General features: G+C 32.6%; 1 protein-coding gene across 8 annotated transcripts in view; it reads left to right on the top strand.

Moving 5' to 3' along the window:
- Positions 1–11,515: 11,515 nt before the first annotated feature.
- The window catches only part of LOC145280086 (multifunctional protein CAD-like), a 181,194-nt gene continuing 172,936 nt past the window's right edge, over positions 11,516–19,773 (top strand). For 6 of the 8 annotated variants that reach the window (XM_080131798.1, XM_080131799.1, XM_080131796.1 and 3 more), the window contains exon 1: positions 11,642–11,868. In XM_080131798.1, coding sequence (XP_079987924.1) covers positions 11,763–11,868 — 106 coding nt within the window. In that variant the 5' untranslated portion in view covers positions 11,642–11,762. Of the gene's footprint in view, positions 11,869–19,773 lie in introns of all 8 variants that reach the window. The other 2 variants (XM_080131792.1, XM_080131800.1) reach the window with 2 other exon arrangements.

The following is a 19,773-nucleotide window of genomic DNA, read 5'->3' as shown; positions in this document are numbered from 1 at the left end:
TTGCACTTTTTTTTCACACTTTTATTTACAACTTTGCTTCAACGGTTTGGGTTCGATCTTCATACTTACTTTTTTTTTTAACCCCCCCCCCCACACTTCCAAACACCTGGGCAACGCCGAGTACCCCTCACTAGTCTATATATATAAAAGGCAAATGCGGCGCGTGCATTTTTGTATGTCCAAAAAAGGCTTTTTTCGCCGACGGTCCCGGCGTCGTTACTATTGCTTAGAAGTGTTTATATATCCCCTAGATAATAATATCTAGGATTTCGGAATGTGATTTATTTACAGCGACTTTTAAAAATTATTGCTATTTTGGCTTCTCACGTGTTGATTCGGCTTTTTCCTATAAAAGCGAAACTAATTCAAAGCTAACACAATGTTCTTGGCAATTGTGCCAGGAACGTCCACAGGCAATCAGCTTTGATGCAAGGAAAAGTCCTTATATCAGGCAATTGCTATTCAATTTGGACAATCCCCTTTTATGGGGAGCTGGTTTCTCCCCAACATCTTGGGGGAACAAAACCAGCCAAAGTTGAGTAAACAAACCAAAAAAAAACCTGCCTCGCAGTAAATGTTAACTCCGTTACTTCTATTTGACCTCATTAATGAGGTCAAATAGAAGTAGCGGAGTTAACTTCATTGCAGGCACCTGTCAATGCAAACATCTTTCCGTTACTATTTTTTGGTTGGCGAACGGTTAACATCGCACGTTTTTTTTTTTTCACACTTTATTATTTTCCAACTGCGCTTTCGATTCTTCCTACTTACCTACCAAAACTTTTTTTTTAAACAAACACCCGGGCAACAAGTTTTTATTATTCTTTTGTTTTTATTTACCCAAAACCACACACATCTCCAAACACCTGGGCAACGCCGGATATCCCCTGCTAGTATGATTATAAAACTCTTTGGCTTCCTTTCTTGCTCGAGTCTTGTCTGTCACTATCGGGCAATTCCATCTTTTAACGTGATATGCTCTATTACAAATGTTCGACAGAATAATTTAAATTCATTAGATGTGAATTGTGTTCCATTATATGATATAATGATATGATACAATCAACGATCCCAAATTGGGCATTTAATTTAGGTTAAAAAAAGCAATTAATGATTACTTCCGTGATTGGTTTCTTACATTTTAATATTTCTAGCCTTTTTTTTTTCAAATTGTCAATCACTATTAGGTGATGGAAACCATCCAGTGAGCCAGCAAAATCTATGTGGATCCTAGACCACAGTTGATCACTTTTCGGCCACAGTTTGAATTTTATATGTGTCTTCACTGCCAAAACACAACCTCAGCTTTGATGGTGTGTAAACACGTCTTAAGCAGGCCTCTCAGGCGTCTTCATCAATCTTGGAGTTTTTTGGAGTTATTGCTTTGTGGATAAATTCTGAAGAGTTACAAAGCTCAGCACGGCTGAACCAATAAAGTCTCCTCTTAACCTTCATCCTTATGCATCCCTTTCACTTCCTTTCCCCATCATCTCCATCATGTCTGCATATTTCAATGTGTTTCGCAGGTGGCTGCATACATCAATATATAAAACAGTGATAACAAATCTTCTAATGAAGGAACCAAAACTTCTTATATTTCCTTACTGCATACTCAAGGCAATATCAAGTAGATGTTTGGCAACCACGCAGTTGCAATACTGGAAAGTACCTACTAGTGATGGGAAAATCCCAATATTTTTCAACCAGTTTCAATGAAATTATGTATTCTGTTCTAAATTACTGATTCCAATTCTTTTTCAATTTCGAAATATAGATATTTGGTGGGAGTGGGGGGATCATATTATCAGAAATGCCCATATAACATGTCCATATATTTTTGCAAACGTAAAAATACACTTATGAGGATGATTTATCGATTTTAGTTTTACTGGTAATTTAAAATAATTCAATATCTATCATTTCAACATCAATATGAGTTATCGAAAATTAAGTTTTAAACAAAAACAAATAAAAACAAGAAAAAGAATCGTTTTTCAATGCTTTTTTTCCATACTAGTCTAATACACAAAGCTTTTCATTGGACTTTTTATTCTTGAAATGCCCACATGACCGATATGAAATTCTTTCAGTATTCTTTTCTATAATACTGCAGGAATAACCATTTAATTACCTAACTACATCACAGATTGAATGCATTTCCGAGATTTGAGTTTTTCCTTTTCACCTTTTCTTTTATTTCTTTGAGTGTTATCAGAAGCTCCCTAATGACGTCACATGATGTTCATTTTTGCTTCTATCATATTTCAGTTTGTAGGAAAGTAATAACTGTCTTTAAATGATTCAGCATATTTTTCCATAAGTCTAGATAATTTACCATCAGTTTTTTTTTTGCAGGTAGTAATGTGTGAGACGCGTGAGTCATAGATTTAAGCGACCTGTCTTACATTTGTTACTTTTACTTCAGTTTGTAAGGAGACAATCACTATGTTTTCAATATATTCGGCATATTTTGGAATAAGTTTAGACAACTCGCTAGCATAACTCGTTTTTAGCAATAGAAGATACTTCGTTTTATAATTGTAATTCAGAATAGTCCTCCATCTCTATAATATGTTTGCGCTGGTAATCCTTTTTACTCATAAATCGTTAGCAGCAGCTTATGGTTGGTTTATAACACAAAATGTCTTTTTTATTTTTATTTTTTTATTACATTTTCACCCCAAACAAGGCACATTGCCACTTTGATGTAGGAGGCTACTATTAGGGACACAAGCTACAGGGGTACTATGTGGGGAGTTGGGCAGCAAGACATCGGTTCACATTACACTTGAACTTCTGCATGTCAGTAAAGTTGGGGAAGCAGGAACTCGGAAGGGAATTCCAAAGTCTAGCGGTTCTGGGGAAGAAACTACTGGAGTAGAAGGCTCTCTTACATCTAGGGATCTCAACTGTGAAGGGGTGGGATTTTGCTGCTTGTCGGGTTTGTCAGGGGTATTTACGTAGAGGGGGTACAAGTGCTTGCAGTTCGTTGGAATTTATTAAACAAAATAATGAAATTTGGTGACTGCAAAAATAATACACACTGCTTCCTGCAGGAAGCTACAGGGGCAAGCAAAAGAGCCGCTGGAGTAAGCTGAAGTCGTTGGAAGTGAGTCAATAAGTTTTAACGATCCGTCTTACATTTTATGTAATATACTTCCATGCCATACTAGCTAGCATCAGTAGGTACAATTATTTTGAGATATTGATTATAGTGCATCAAGCATAATTCTGATGTAGAGAATGTTTTGCCAAATGCTTCCTAGCATTCTGTCGTCCAGACACAATTATTTTCTTTTATAATGTTTCATTAAGAGGCGCTCCTAAATTGTGTATGTTTGGAATAAAAAGATTACAATAATATTATAACCCAAGAAAAATTGCTTGAATTTAAGTTTAAAATGAAAAAGTTAAGTATCATTATGCCATTGTGTTTTAAACAGAAACATTCATTTTGAACACACCCCTATCATATCAAAGAACCTACTGTTGATTTTACATGTTGGACCTTTCGGCTTGTATGGTAATAAAACTTGTGATGTTAGGCGTTAGCTTTGGTCAAAGTCGCATGTTCCTTCTTTCATTGGATTTTTCAATTGTCATTCTCATCGAAAACATTCTGATACAAAACCTGTCAAAGAACACTGCTAGACCCATAAAGTACCTTGGTGTGAAATTTAGTAAAATAGGCCCAGCCGTTTTTGAGTCCATAGGGAACGAACTCTCTCATACACACACAGACACACACAGACCAAATCCCTTTTATATAATAGTAGAAATACACAAAATAATGTTTTGCGAAAATGCACGTTCATCTTCAACATTTTGATAATTCGTACATTTTTTCTACTCTTCTTGGATACAGAGAAACAATTCCTCAAATCTTTTTATTTTCTGCAATTGTTTGTCTTGAAATGTATCTTTTTGACAAAGCTTTTCTATTAACATTTTTTCTTTTGTTATGTTTGTTGTTTCCGGAATATCTTTTCTAATCAAAGCTGTTGTTCTTGTTGGTGTTTAACAACATGACACTTTTAAATTCCTCCATTTTCAGCCTTCAAAATAAACTATCTACTTTACTTTACATGGTCATAACTTTTCCCACTGGAAGATATATTCATACGTTTTAGCCAAATTAAGTTCATTAGCGTAGTAAATATAAGTAGTGGAAATTTTGTAAATTGGATTAATTAGGGGGACGGTTCATGACGAACTTGTTTATGTTGGACATAAGACAATCAGATTGTAGTCAGCTGGAAAGCAGGCAATCGGAAGAGCGTTCGTGGAATCTATGTTTAGGTTTAGGCACAGATAAAGAGTGTGGGAAATTATTGGTAGTGGTTTTGGCTAGACGACTGTTTTTCGTGAAAGTTTGGTGAAGGGGAGCCATAGATTGAAGCTCAGACGAGCACTTGCCATGAAAATAACGATAAATCAAAGACAGGCTCGCAACGTCTCTTCTGTGGAAAAAAGTTTGCAGGGAAGAGAAAAGGGCATCCGCTACTAAGCTACAAAGTTTATTTTGAACTCTGTCAAGGCAGGATCAGCTGCTTCTAGCAGCTCCTACCCAGATGTTGCAACAGTACTCCATTGGCTGTACCTGGATTTTATATAAGTAGAGAATTGCATCAGGAGTGAGATATCTACTGGAACGGTAAAAGGATCCCACCATTTTTCCAGCGACCTTGGGAATGGATTTGATATACATGTTCCATTTCAAGTTGGGAGTAAAGGTCAAGCCCAGAAGCTTGTCAAAACATGAAGCCTCCCTAAGACGGGAGCTGTTCATTTCAATTGATGCCAGCCACCTCTTTCCCCATTGTACCATGTGCTCAAGATCAGAGGAGAGAGAATCAGAGAGAACTTTGTCACTTACTGTCTTTGATGTGCTACCATAGATTTTAATGTTGTTAGTATAAATGTCTACAAATGATGTAACGATGTGACTTAGGAGATCATTAATGTAGATCAGGAAGAGAGTTGGGCCCAGGATGGACCCCTGAGGAACTCCAGCATTAATACTGAGAGCTTCTGATTTCTGCCCATCAACCACTACTCTTAAGAACCTATCAGAGAGAAATGATTTAATAATTGAGAAAACATTTCCAGTTACACCAAAACTGGAGATCTTGTGAAGTAGACCTTTACGCCATACCTTATCAAAGGCCTTAGATATGTCAAGAGCAATTGCTCTAGAGAGGAAGCCTCCGTTGAGAGATTCACTAATTCTATGGGATATAACTGTAAGTACGTCTGCTGTAGATCTAGCAGAACGGAAACCATATTGCACGTCACTAAGAAGATTATTTCTGCTGAGATGGTTACTTGTTTATTTAACACAGATTCCAGCAACTTATTCATGATGCACAGGAGACTTATTGGTCTGTACTGAGAGGGAGATGAGCGATTACCTGAATACAATACAATTGTATTAAGCAAAACAACAATAAAATAATATACTTCTAAATAAATTAACCTCATATATATATATATATATATATATATATATATATATATATATATATAATTATAAAACTCAAATGATCTTGTAATGAGTGTTGTAACCCAACATCCAGTTTATGACTTCCGGTTGTGGATGCATACGCAAATATAAACCCATAACAGCGTAGATATTTACATCGACAATAAAGCATATTGTTTTACTGTGTACGTTTTCAGCATCCCAATTGTTGTTTTTTTTTAATTGTTAATACTTTCTGCGCTTTTTTACATCGTTCATTTCCACATTGTCTTAATTAGTTTTATTCACCTTATTATTAAGATATAAATGAAATATTAGACCCTATGGCTCATGAATGTTTGTTTAAAATAAATGAAAAAAAGTTACATATTATTTTCATTTTCTATTTAAAAGCCATTCTGAACATGAGGAGAGTGTTTTAAAGTATTCTGTACCTTCAACTAACAATTTCATTTAAAAAAGCTATATCAAAATTTGAATTCAACTTTAAGTATTATGGTATCTGTTCAGTGCACATTTACCTATAAGTATGGCAAACCACTTATAATTCAATGGCTGTAAGTTTTTTTTTAAAAATAAACAATTATAAACAGAAGGACTCATAGAAATCTATCTATATTCTTTTTTCATTTTAATATACTTTCATAGAAATGTTTCTGTTATGTCACAAAAAACAATTTTCTTTACGTCACATGTGTTATGCTCATACATTAATTCCATAGCTATTATAACATACTGACCCAACGGGTCACCGGTAGTCTAGTATATATATATATATATATATATATATATATATATATATATATATATGAACAAGTAGTTAATAAAACATGTTGAAAAACACTTTGAAAAAGAGCTAAAAACATATTTGATTTTTAAAAAGGAAGCACCAAATAAGAGGATAGTCCTTAATCCGCGGAGTTTCGAAGAAATACTTTCCTTCTCATAAGAGGGTATGATTTAGCAAAATAAAGGATCGGATTTTGGTGCAAAAGTATTTGATGAAACTACAAGTAAGTCATAGATCTTACTTGGTAACAAATAGTGAAGGAGAGGGAATATGGTGAAGAAAAAGGTGATGTCACGTGAATGGATAGTCTGGTGAAGGGTAAACATCCAATAACGGTAAAATCCAAAAATCCAAATCCAAAAATCCAAATCCAAAAATCCAAATCCCAAAAAGTTGGTTAAGTTTCTATTTCCACAAGTAAAATCCAAGGGAATCGCATAATTGGAAGATGGTCCAAAGTAATCCAAAAGGCAGAAATCCATGGAATAATTCACAAATGGGGAAAAGGAAAAGATGTGCGTAGAAAAAGAATTTAAATCAACTGTCAAGGCTCGGCTAATATTGGGAGAATGAGTAATAAAGAAGAAGAAGAAGAAGAAGAAGAAGAAGAAGAAGAAAGAATTGAATGGAGATTGAGTTAATATTAGAATAGAAAAACCAAAGTCAAAATGACCCAGACAAGATGCCGTTGAAAAGGCGCCAAAATTTAAAGCAGAAAAGGGGTCAACTGAAATATACAAGTTATTACTTAAGAATTAAATTATCAGCAGGAGTTATTAAAGGAAGCAAATGAATTAATGATAAGTTAAATACATACACATGTATATACATACATAATAATGATTGCAACATCTTGTCAGACGAGTGCCACTTCCTCAGACACTTAAAGTCCATGAGCCCAAAAATGACTTCCATCACCACAGGACCATTTTTATAGACAAATGCCTGAGGGAGTATCTATACAAAGATGATGTTACAGAGTCTTAGCTTTGTACGACAGCTAAGTCTCTCTCTCTCGGTTCAAAATGTTGAGATCCAGCAACAAGCAAGAGCAAAATAGCCAGCAACAACTTAAACTGCAGACCAGCTTAATGCAGGTATTGGTCTTTATAGTTTTTTAAATCAGAGATTTGTTTCTAGAAAAGTTGCCTTCACCATGGCTTACAGGAGCTCTCTCCACCCCAACACACACATACATACACGCAAACACACACAGTGCTAGTTGGCCGTTGACCACGAAAAAGGGTTCATTCGCACTTTGGAAGGTCTTGTTTTTAATCCATCAGGGAGACTAGCCACCCTCCTCACCAAACAAGTTTGGTGGGGCAACCAGTTTAGTCGCCGGTGACCCGATCATGAGGCAGGTAGTACTGGGTTACATGGTACCAGTAGCATATGACATGACCTGACACATATGCATACATACATATATATGAATACATACACTTACACATACACATACACACATATATATATACACAACAAAGACACCCCCCCCCACACACACACACATATATATATACATACATATAATAGATGAGTAAATAAATAAATAAAGAAATAAAAACGATTAAGGGAAGAGGACGGCCAGTATCTATAAATTCCGGAATAAGGCAAATAAGTATGTAAGTAAATGCACATAGTAAAATATAAGTAAACATACATGCAGAATATAAATGTGTAGGTAGATGGATATATTTGATTGATAGGAATAGTTAAACAATAAAACAGAGATTGCAGATGTAAAACCGGCCAAAAAAGAAGAAATAAAGAATTACAATGAAAATTACAGAGTAATAAAATGCTAAGAAAGTATGTAGAAAAAACGATGTCATAGAAAAATATGTATATCTGAAAGATTACATTAATAGCTATGTAATTTCAAATTTACCTATTTAAATTTGGACTTATGTTTGCAGTAGGAGATTAGTTCATTTTTAGAGTTTATTATATTACTACTTTGAGGGGAAGTAATTATAGTTAACTTTCGGTTGTGCAGAGGCGACATGGCTTAGAGCCTGGAGTATAAGACTTAACCTTTTTAAGGATAGTCCATTTAATTGAGAATGGAGTAGTGTTAGAATTAAGTTTTTTTTATTAAAGTGGTTAGAGAAGTTCCTTGATTATTATTAGAATTTGGTTGTTAAAAGAAGTGTTGTTTGATATTCTTTTCTTAATTAATGTTGAAGTAGCGCCGATATATGTGTGTACTTTATTAACAGCTCGAGGTCTGAAATTAATATTAATTTGTTGATTTGTACTGGGGAAATACTTTGAATTTTGTTCATTGTGATGAACAAAGGGCGGGAAAATGACTGTAGGAGGACTGTTTTGGAGGGGATAATGAGTGTTGTTAGTATTATGATGGCAATTAGGAGAAATATTATTATTCTCATTATTATTATTATTATTAATATTGCTAGTTGTATGATTTTAAATAGAGGGGTTGCTTGAATGGTTTATTGGATTAGTAACTATATCAGATGTAGGGTTGAGAGAGGGATAACTTGATGACAAAATATTAGTGTCTGTTATGGGAGGATTGCGTGGGAGCTCAGTAATTCTGCATGAATATATAACATCTCTATGGATGCAATCATTATTGAGTGGGCAAGGATGTTTGTTATTACAATTGCAGTTAGTTTTAGGTTTAATTGGGAAAGGGATTTTTTGGGCTGATTTAATTTGTTTGTTATTAGATGTTAAGATTCTTTCTGCTAAATAAGCATAGTTGAATTAGAAATCTTTATTGAGTTTTTATTGAAAATAGAACTATATCTGTGTGGGTATTTGAAAGAGTTTTGTACAATGTTGAAGAATTCCTCAGGTATATAGGTTTTGACATTTATGCTAAATGGAGGATTAAACTAAATATTCTCCTGGTGCGTCTGGGTGAGTTAGAGTTATTACGATTAGTATGTTGGAGCGGCAGATCTTGTTATTTGAACTGGTTTCTTGCGAGTCATATTGTGTGTGATTACAGATTTAAGGCGGCCAGCAAGAGGAGCATAATGGTTGTATTTAATCTTTTCATTGTATCCTGAGTTCCTTAAGGCATTATTGAAGAGAGTAGCATTTTGATTAAAGGTTTTTTTATCAGCAGAAAGAGTAGAAATTCTTTTAGAGACGGATGGTACTATAGATTTTATAACTGACTTGGGATGGTTAGAAGATTTATGGACGTATAAAAGCGTAAGGTTGGGTTTATGATAAGGGCTATAAATCTCGGTGTTAAGATTAAGTGTAATGTCTAGAAAATTTGAAGTTTTTTTGTTTGGTTCGATAATTATAGAAAGGGCAAAGTTAAAAAAGTTATGTAATTTTTTAATTATTTCGTTGTACTCTCTTGGCCTGGCTGTTGTAGTAAAAAGGGCATCGTCTCTATAAAGGCCCTCTTGGATATGTTTAAAATGTTATTTAAGTTATTTCAGTAAAAAGAGTCCCACTAAATCTGTAACTTCTGCAGAGTCAGAATAACCTATTAAGATGTCAAAATTATTAGGGGTGTTGTCTCTAGTCCAAAACTTATTGTTAAATTGTATAAGGGACTTTCTGGCTAGTATAATTAATTTAATTTCTAAATGAGTTAAGTCAGAATTTCTTTTAGCAAAGATTAGAGCTTTATTTAAAAGGATCGGAGAAATTGATTGATAATAATTGTTGATGTCAAAGGGTGTGAAGTTAAGGAGGTGTTTATTTTTAAGGGAGACAAACCAATTAATTGCGGAATCTGAATTTAACCAAAGAGGGAAACTAACTTTTTCTTTAATAGAGGGGATGATTCTATCTAAGATGTTTTTGCTTATAGCACCTAAGTCAGAACGAGATGGGCAGATCAATCTGATGGAGAGGTTTTCACGAAAATTAGGCTTATGGTTCTTGAGGGTGAATCTAGGGGTACCCGGGAGAAATTATTTCAGTCAAGTTAAGAATGTTCATAGAAGTCAGTAAATGTTTAGTCTCAGAATTAATGGAATCTAAAGTCCTGCAAGGGACTATTTTATAAGATTTATTAAGCTCTTTATACAAAAGTCTTTTATATGTAGGATAGTCAAGTTTATAGTAATTTTTAGTCTTATCAGCAGGGACGAATATATGTTTATTCTTTTTAACTTTCTCGGCAAAATTATTTATTTTTCAAGTAACCGGATTATAATGGTGTTTTTGTTTTTTAAATCTAATTTTTTTGACTACATTTAACATGGAATTCTCGAAATCCTCAAGGTAAGGGTTGTATTGGGAGGGGGGATGGTTTTTAATCCGTAAAATTTGGTAGCAAATCTTTCAATTTTCTTTTGTTCTCTTTGAGAGTTGATAGGGAGTTCATTTGTTAAGATTTCTGTGTGAAGTTGATCTTCACAGGAAATAGGCGCATTAAGTTTATTGTTAATGCGTTAGTCATGTGATACGCCTTCCACCTTATATTTTTTAGGAAAATGTTCAAAGCTAGAACAAATTTGTGGATATATTCTTGTTGGGTAGGAATAGGAATATTTTTGGCAGACAGAGGAATGTGTTCCTTTTCAAACATATCTGGAGAGAATAAAAAAGCTCAACCAGGTGGGAGCTTCTAATGAAATAAGTATTACAGTTAAGTTTACCAAAATAATCCAAGATGGCAAAACTAAACTATATTATATATATTGAAAAGTTAATATTTATAAAGTAATCTCAACCAGATGTAAAAGATCGATAAAACCAAATAGGAAATAGAGCTTATAATAAGAACAAGTAGTTAATAAAACATGTTAAAAAACACTTTGAAAAAGAGTTAAAAACATATTTAATTTTAAAAAGGAAGCACAAAATTATATATATATATATATATATATATATATATATATATATATATATATATATATATATATATATATATATATATATATATATATATTATGATTCGATTATATAAGGAAGTCCGCTTCTTTTCAAAGGTAAAAAAGGATTTGAAAAACCGACAGTTAAAGTCAATTTTTAGCAAATAAATTAAGCAAACAAAACACGTGGGACTTTTTTAGAAAACAAAAAACAAAAACAATCAGAAAAGAATTTAAAATACCATTAGAGAATCACTCGCACAAACGCGCAATAAAATACACCATATTGTTGTTTTGTTTGAGAGTATATTTATAATATTAAAACAAAAAAGCAGACTAATAACAACCGATTAATAATTCATAAAATTAATTTATGAATCTTCTCAAATATACACGGGAATTATCAATGATGACGTCATCGTGATATTTATTTTTTTATTTTTTTTTTTTACAAAGGAGTGGAAAAGCACACATGCTATGACTATAATGATAGGTAATCATGTCATAGAGCACCTTGTTGGTCTTCTCAGTGAAAAGAAAAAGTTCGGCAGAGTGATCTCCCTTGAAGTGACCCACTGAAAATTGGCGCGATCTTAGCGCGTGGCCTTAACTACTACCAGCACTAGAGAACTCATTTGATAAATTCTTTCCGGAGAGATCACTTCGGTAAAAAATGGGTTCGATGAAAATGCCGAAAAAAGCTACCCTCTTCCTCGAAGATGGTTCCAGATTCAGTGGACGTCTTTTAGGTTGTCCTATAAGTGTTTCTGGGGAAGTGGGTGAGCTAATATATATTTTTTAATCCTGATATTTCTCAGATTTGGTCTTCGCTTTTTTTTTTTGTTTTTTCGTCATCATACGTCGTGTAGCCAATATTGCATTTTTTTTGTTGTTTTTTTTTTTAACTCGCATGTGCTGCTGTGCGTCATCTAACGCTTTCCAAGGATGTTTCTAAATCCATTGAATTCGTATCGTAATTAATGCTTATTTTGTTTTCAATCGGAAAACTGAGATTCTTTCCGTGAATTTTTTAAAAAAATAAATTAATTTGTGCGTGTCTTTGCGCACAGGCTTTAATATTACAATATAGCGAGATTAAATATTAGTGCTTAAAAAAATTGTAATTTAGGTAAAATGTACAATCTGAATTTAAAATACGGACCGTGCTGAAATAATGTTATTTCGAAATCTGAATAGTGGACCTTTTATTTATTTATTTTTTCTATTTTCACTTGACAATTTGATAAACAAGATACGGTAAAAAAAAAAAAAACAAACAAACAATGAACTTAACTTAAAAATCCTATCCAAAAGATAGTACTGTTCGTATTCTGCGAGTTTGGCCGAGTTAAGAATGAGATAGAATCTCCTTTCTTACAATACGGAGTCTTTCTCTTGATCCATAAATTACTTCTTAAAAAAGAATGAATAAATAAATAAAATAAAGAGTAAATGTAGAATTTCGAAAAAGAAAATGTAATTTTAATATTTCATATTTTTGCTTCTATAGATTTTCTGTATTACTTGCGAATATTTGAATATTTTTTTCCGACAACTTCTTCGCACTTGTTCATTTAAAATGTCTTTTTTTTCCACATATATATTTATCTAAAATTAAATCTCCGTTCAAATATTTTTCTTTTTAATTTATCGATATATTAAAAATATTTTAGACGAAAATAATCTTTTAACTATTCGTAATACTGACACGATGCTCTATGCGCCCCTCCCCCTCCGTCTAAAGTGAAGTTACCTCTTCTTCTGTTGTTACGGTTGCAACAACCATGTGGTAATTTCTTCCATAGTTCAACCGTAACTCTTTTTTGTGCTACTTTTAACAATCAACAGATAATCTCTCACATTTATGTGTAAAAAAAAAAAAAAAATAAAAGGAAAATCCTATAAATTTTTTACTTTTCTCATTCGGACTTCAAAACTTTCCGAATAAAAACCTTTCTGCCTGCATCTTTTATGTAACACTGATACATGTGGTTCCGTTCATTATTCAATGGTTCCTTCACTATTTTTTCTTTTGTGTCCCTCATAAAACATACGGAGCTTTGGATGCGAAACCATTTTCTATTTTTTGTATCTACTTTTATTATCAGAATAAAAATATAAATTAAAAAATACTTAAAATCCTTTGTGTGTGTGTGTGTGCTAACGTTTAAAAAATGTCTGACACGACATGTGCTTGTTTTTATGTACAAGCGTAAAGATTGCAATATGTCCTATTCTTTAAAAATGTTCAGATAGTCGACAGATCGATTTTTTTTAATGTTTTAAGCAAAAAACGGTACTTGTCATGTTGAAAATCGTAATATTACGAAAATTCATCGAGTAGAAAATTGAGTCATTTTTACGGAAAATCTTAGATATGAACACTTTGAAAATTGTGAATACAGGGGACATACTTATCTCCCTTTTTGCCAATGTAATGACTGACGTTTTGTTAAGCCGATAGCGAGACTTTTTTTTTTCTAAAAGTACTATAGCAGTTGTACTGCATGAATTTTCGTAATTTTTAGATATATTACTATTTTCGATACGATAATTAACTAAGTACTGTTTTTTTTTCTTAAAATCAATCGATCTTTTTAATCGATCTCTTAAGCGCCATAAGGACTAATCAATTTCAACTAATTTCCCGTAAAAAATCTAGACCCTGCCTTTAAAAGCTTGTTTTTTAAGTAAATAAAAAATCTCTATTTAAGGCCAGTTTTTTAAGTAAATAAAAATCTCTATTTAAGGCCAGCTCATGCACTAGTACCAAATTTGTTTTAAATAAAATGTAACTTTACGTCGCTCATGGCCTTCATTTCCACCATCTTTTTCTTTTTAAGCCTGAAAGAAACCAGAGTATATGAGTGTATATTTATTGCCGAAGAAGGGTTTTTATTTTGGAAGACTTTCAAAAAGTGTGGTGTTGGTGTATGGCCAGTTGGTTCCGCATTCTGCGTACTTTTGTATGGCCTAAGGCTACTAATAAAAATCACGCAGTAGCTCGGTCGCAACTCAGACCTGCCGGTGCCGGTGTAGTACTTACACCGTGAAAAGTACCGATATATCCTTCCTCCAGCTAGCGTTTAAATAATAGGATAAACGAGACTTTGTTTAGAAGGAGCACAACCTCTGCTTATCTCTGTAAATCGTTCAGGACATTCTAGTTATTGACTTCAAAAAACAACGTTGGTCCAGGAAAGGTACGATCGGAGATTGCGCAACCCACGCTTCAATATAGACTCTTTTGCGCGCCACTCTTTTTCTCGAGACTTAAAGGTGGGCCTATAATGAAAGGAAGCTAAAAAATGATTAGCTTCGTCTGCCCCAACAGTAACACGCTTCAGATGACTTAACGTACGTAGTATAACACCCCCCCCCACCCCTCTGTCGCTCAGCCGTCTGTGACCAACTTTTTCCACACGTGTTGGTGTTGGTCACCAACACGTGTGGAAAAAGTTCCCACCCCACCTTCATTACATTATTAGACAATTTTTTTTTGTCCGGTTTACATAAAATATAATTTTTATAACCATTTCTTATGATATAAAGAATAATCGATCGTTTGACGGACCTGTACGAGCCCCCCCCCCCCAATGTGTATTCTTCACTTGTTTTAAAAAGCCCCCCCCCTAACAATTATCCAAGATTGACTTAACTATCATACTAGCATAAAGTTTTTGAAAAAAAATGATTTAATGACTTTAAGAAAGGGTTCACTTTCTTGTTATAACGTTCTAATCACGTGACACGTTGATAAAAAAATCAGTTGGGCAGCAATGAATTAGAACGTTATAACAAGAAAATAAACCCCCCTTCTTACAAGTCATTAAATTTATCTTGTTTTCAAATTTTTTCTACTATCGTATATATATATATATATATATATATATATATATATATATATATATATATATATATATATATATATATATATATATACGTGAAAAACCAACATTATTTTTGCACCAACCTATGATAATCGTCGGAAAAAAAACTTTTAAAAGGTGTAAAACACGCATTTTTAGGGGTTGAGAACTCTCGTAAGGTCCGTTTGATTTCCCACAAGTTGGTTCAAATTTTTATTTCCTTTTAAAAAAAAAAATGTGAAAAAAGAAAAAATTGACTTAAGTTTTCCTTTTTCCAAATAATTAGGATTCTCAAGAGCTTTAAATTAAACTGCCTGATAATTAAATTTAGTTTCCGTACTTGGTTACAGACCATGCTGAAAATAATAACGTTATTTAAAACGCCATTCTTAACATGGCAAGGGCGCAAGGGGTGTGTTTTGTAATTGTTCTATGCTTTCACCTAACAATTTAATAAACAAAAGGAGCGTTAAAATTTTAAAATCCTGTACAAAAAATATTGGTACCTTGTTTTTTTTTTTTAATTCCAATATAAACACTAAGTCGACCGTCATTTAAACGGCTGTTGTGGAATTTCAGTTCTTTAATGTGGCTGGGACGCGTGCAAAAATGTATTTTGGCTTAGGAGTATGAATAAACAATAATTATTTACTTTCTTTTTTTTTTTTTTTTTTAGAAATGGCCCAACTAGAAATAACTTTGCACTCGAAGACTTAAACGTAATTTCGAATATCGAAGAATCACAAGTGTTAATTTAAAACAGCCATTTTTTTAATCGATTATTTTTAGAATGACACGTTTGACTTGTTACTGTTTTTGAAGCCTTTAAACTGATTAGAAAGTCCTTTATGATTTCAATTCATTTAATTATTCATTCGTACTCCTCTATGCGTCTTTGTCATACCAAAGTACCGGGTCGCTATACAAACGCATGTTATCGATTTTTCGTGCAAGTTTAGATTGGCACTTATGGCGGAATTTAAAAGTACAAAAAAATACAGAAATGTCTGTATGATGTACATCCACGGAATGAAGCTGAAATATTCTAAAAATCACGTAATTTGATCAAGTAGTTTTTTTGTTTGTTTTTTATTCAAGAAATCAAATTTTACGGGTAAGCTAGTTGTAGTATTTTTACTACATTACTGAATCTGATGAAATAAATGAATCTAATCGAATTGTCGAGGGTGAGAAATAAGCTTCAGGTTCAATGCACTTTGTCAACTCGATAGAAATCGTAAATTTTGATTTTCTTAGTTAAAAAAAAACTACTTGATCGATTTACGTAATTTTTGGAATATGACATCCTCACGCTGTAAAGAATATGTATTTTCTCCATTTTTGTTTATCGTCATAAGTGCCAATCTGAACTTGCACCGATTTTTCCTTATTATAAACTAGCACGGTTACCCAGAATATAGAAAATTAAAAAGCTTGTATAACATCTTTTAAAACTCTCTCTCTCTCTATCTCTATCTCTCTCTCTCTCTATCTCTCTCTCTCTATCTCTATCTCTCTCTCTATCTCTCTATCTCTCTCTCTCTCTCTCTCTCTCTCTCTCTCTCTCTCTCTCTCTCTCATCAAATTTAATTTGTTGCTTGTTAAGATAGTCAACATGTGATTTTAAGCAAAAACGAAAGTACTTTTCATGTCGAAAATATCCAAAAATAATTTTTACGGAAAATTGGTGGAAATTGCATTTTCCCTAGATGTGAACACCTTGAAAATTGCGAATACAGAGAACATACTTACTTCCCTTTTCGTAAGTGTAATGGTTGACGTTTTGTTTCGGATCGTAACGATAGACTTTTTTACTAAAAACACAATAGTGGACTCGATGAATTTTCGTAATTTCTGGATATATTACTGTTTTTGGCTCAGAACCACATATTTAAAAAAATAGATGTGTCGACTCTTAACAAGCACGTTTAATTTAAGGTCTTCCGTAGCCTTATCTCTATTTTAAGTATTTTTTCTGAATTTAACACACAAAGATGCTCTCAAACTTCTATACTATTTTCGGAAAACTTAATACTGAGTTTTACATGAAAACAAGGCTATCTACGTATTCCTCGTATTGGCTGACGTCACGTACAGTACACGAGTGAGGCCAGAGAGGCCCCTATAGCAAAATACGCATTGATTCAGATTTGTACGCAGCACGAGAGAGCTATTATCTCAGATTAATAAACTGAAAAAAAAAAAAAGAACGCGCGGGGGGGGGGCTTGAACTTTGCGCTCTTCGGATTATTTTGTTATATATATTTTTTTAAGGATATTTAATTTGGCCGGAGATTATATTTATAGATAAGTAACAGGAAAATTGGTGCAAGTCCAGATTAGCACTTGTGGCGATAAACAAAAACCTGTCACGGAATGGCGTCAGTGCACCCACCGACCGCACCCGCACCCCCCATCGAAAAACTAATGTTATTTGGTGCTAGTGCACTTATTGATCCGCGCTATTTTTTAATAGTATTTTCAAGTTTAATTAAAGTTTTACGATATACAGAAAAGGTATACAACATTCTCCCGTCCCCATGATAAGAATAGCTTTCTAAATAACGTTTTTATTTCAGCACGGATGACCCTTCTATTTTCTTGAATAAAAAAGCAAACCTACTCGACGAGAACACGACTGTTTTTGTTTTTAATTTTTTATTCCAAAAATAAAAACTAAAATTTCAATTTATCAAGACATCCCCCCCCAAGCTTATTGGGAATTTTTTTTTAATTTAAAAAAAAAAAAATTCACGTTCCCTGAAATGCTCTCTGCGTACAATATCGGAGCCCTCGTATTTTTAAGATGATTATATCAAAAAATTACGGAAATCGATAAGATAGAAAATTTATTTATTAAAGAAAATAAAAAATAAAATTTGAAAACTATCGTAAGACACAGGAGAGTTCGAAATGGGGGTAATTTTCCGTTTCGACTTGAACAAGATGGCGACAATTTTTTTATTTGCTCAAGTTTTTTTTTTCTTTTAATAATTAAGTAATATTCAGATAATTCCGACTGCATAAATTTGGAAGCTACCATACTAGAATTGACAAAAAAAAATCTGTTGAAACCATTGTTTCTATCTAAAAACTAATTATCGACTACAAAACTCGTCCCAATAAGCGCCCAAACTTTTTGAATCATTTATTTTATTTTTATTTCTACGAGGGTCATATTATTAATTAAATATCCTAGTGACGGTGTATCTTGTAATTAGTGTAAATAATTCGTACCTATAAAACGCTGTTCTTTTACTATCTTAAATTCGTAGACGGAACGTCAGTTGTTTGTAATGGTTTACTTACGTGAAATAAATTTGATTATTCCTATTCCCACTATGGCAGTTAGACAGTAGTACCCAAGGTCGGTTTTTAATGTGGAGAAACCACATCTCCCCAGAAAGGGGCACTTTGGATAGGAAAAAAAAAAAAATTGTCTCGATCACGAAGGATTTCTCCTCCACTGACAGAGGACAGAAAAGGTGAAGTGGATAGTTAATGAAATGACGTTAAATTATCTCAGTTTGGTCAATTCCCACGTGGTATTTTTAAGGACGTAGCACTATGTAGTAGAATTACGTAATTCATTTCCTCATCAAAACTCCTAAAACAATCTGTTTACCTTTTGCGTTTTTTATTTTTATTTTCTCGCACCCCTTCCATGACTAATATTTTGTCTGTTTATCTGACTTTTGCTGATTTAACCCTGTGGTCAAACATTGTCTAGACTGTTGGATGTGTGTAACCAGGATCCATTGCCCATTCAAAACCTTTTTCTTCCTTTTTCTTTTCTTTTCTCTTTTCCCTTTTTTTTCTTTCTTTTTTCTTTTCTCTTTCTTCCTTTTTCTTTTCCTTTTTGTCTTTCTTTCCTTTTTGTCTTTCTTTCCTTTTTGTCTTTCTTTCCTTTTTGTCTTTCTTTCCTTTTTGTCTTTCTTTCCTTTTTGTCTTTCTTTCCTTTTTGTCTTTCTTTCCTTTTTGTCTTTCTTTCCTTTTTGTCTTTCTTTCCTTTTTGTCTTTCTTTCCTTTTTGTCTTTCTTTCCTTTTTGTCTTTCTTTCCTTTTTGTCTTTCTTTCCTTTTTGTCTTTCTTTCCTTTTTGTCTTTCTTTCCTTTTTGTCTTTCTTTTCTTTTTTTCTTTCCTTTTTATTTTTTCTTTTTATATTTTCTTTTTATTTTTTATTTTCTTTTATTTTTATTTTTTTTTATTTTCTTTTTATTTTCTTTTTTATTTTATTTTTCTTATTTTCTTTGTTTCTTATTTTCTTTCTTTTTCTTTCTTTCTCTTTTTTTCTTTCTTTCTCTTTTTTCTTTCTTTCTCTTTTTTCTTTCTTTCTCTTTTTTCTTTCTTTCTCTTTTTTCTTTCTTTCTCTTTTTTTCTTTCTTTCTCTTTTTTTCTTTCTTTCTCTTTTTTTCTCTTTTTTTCTTTTTTTCTCTTTTTTTCTTTCTTTCTCTTTTTTTCTTTCTTTCTCTTTTTTTCTTTCTTTCTCTTTTTTTCTTTCTTTCTCTTTTTTTCTTTCTTTCTCTTTTTTTCTTTCTTTCTCTTTTTTTCTTTCTTTCTCTTTTTTTTCTTTCTTTCTCTTTTTTTCTTTCTTTCTCTTTTTTTCTTTCTTTCTCTTTTTTTTCTTTCTTTCTCTTTTTTTTCTTTCTCTTTTTTTCTTTCTTTCTCTTTTTTTCTTTCTTTCTCTTTTTTTCTTTCTTTCTCTTTTTTTCTTTCTTTCTCTTTTTTTCTTTCTTTCTCTTTTTTTCTTTCTTTCTCTTTTTTTCTTTCTTTCTCTTTTTTTCTTTCTTTCTCTTTTTTTCTTTCTTTCTCTTTT

The sequence above is a fragment of the Euprymna scolopes genome, chromosome 7 (genome assembly GCF_053919585.1).
Source record: "Euprymna scolopes isolate OS-2025 chromosome 7, ASM5391958v1, whole genome shotgun sequence".
NCBI lineage: Eukaryota > Metazoa > Mollusca > Cephalopoda > Sepiida > Sepiolidae > Euprymna > Euprymna scolopes.
The sequence above is the reverse complement of the archived record's forward strand: the minus strand, read 5'-3'. Positions and strand labels throughout refer to the sequence as shown.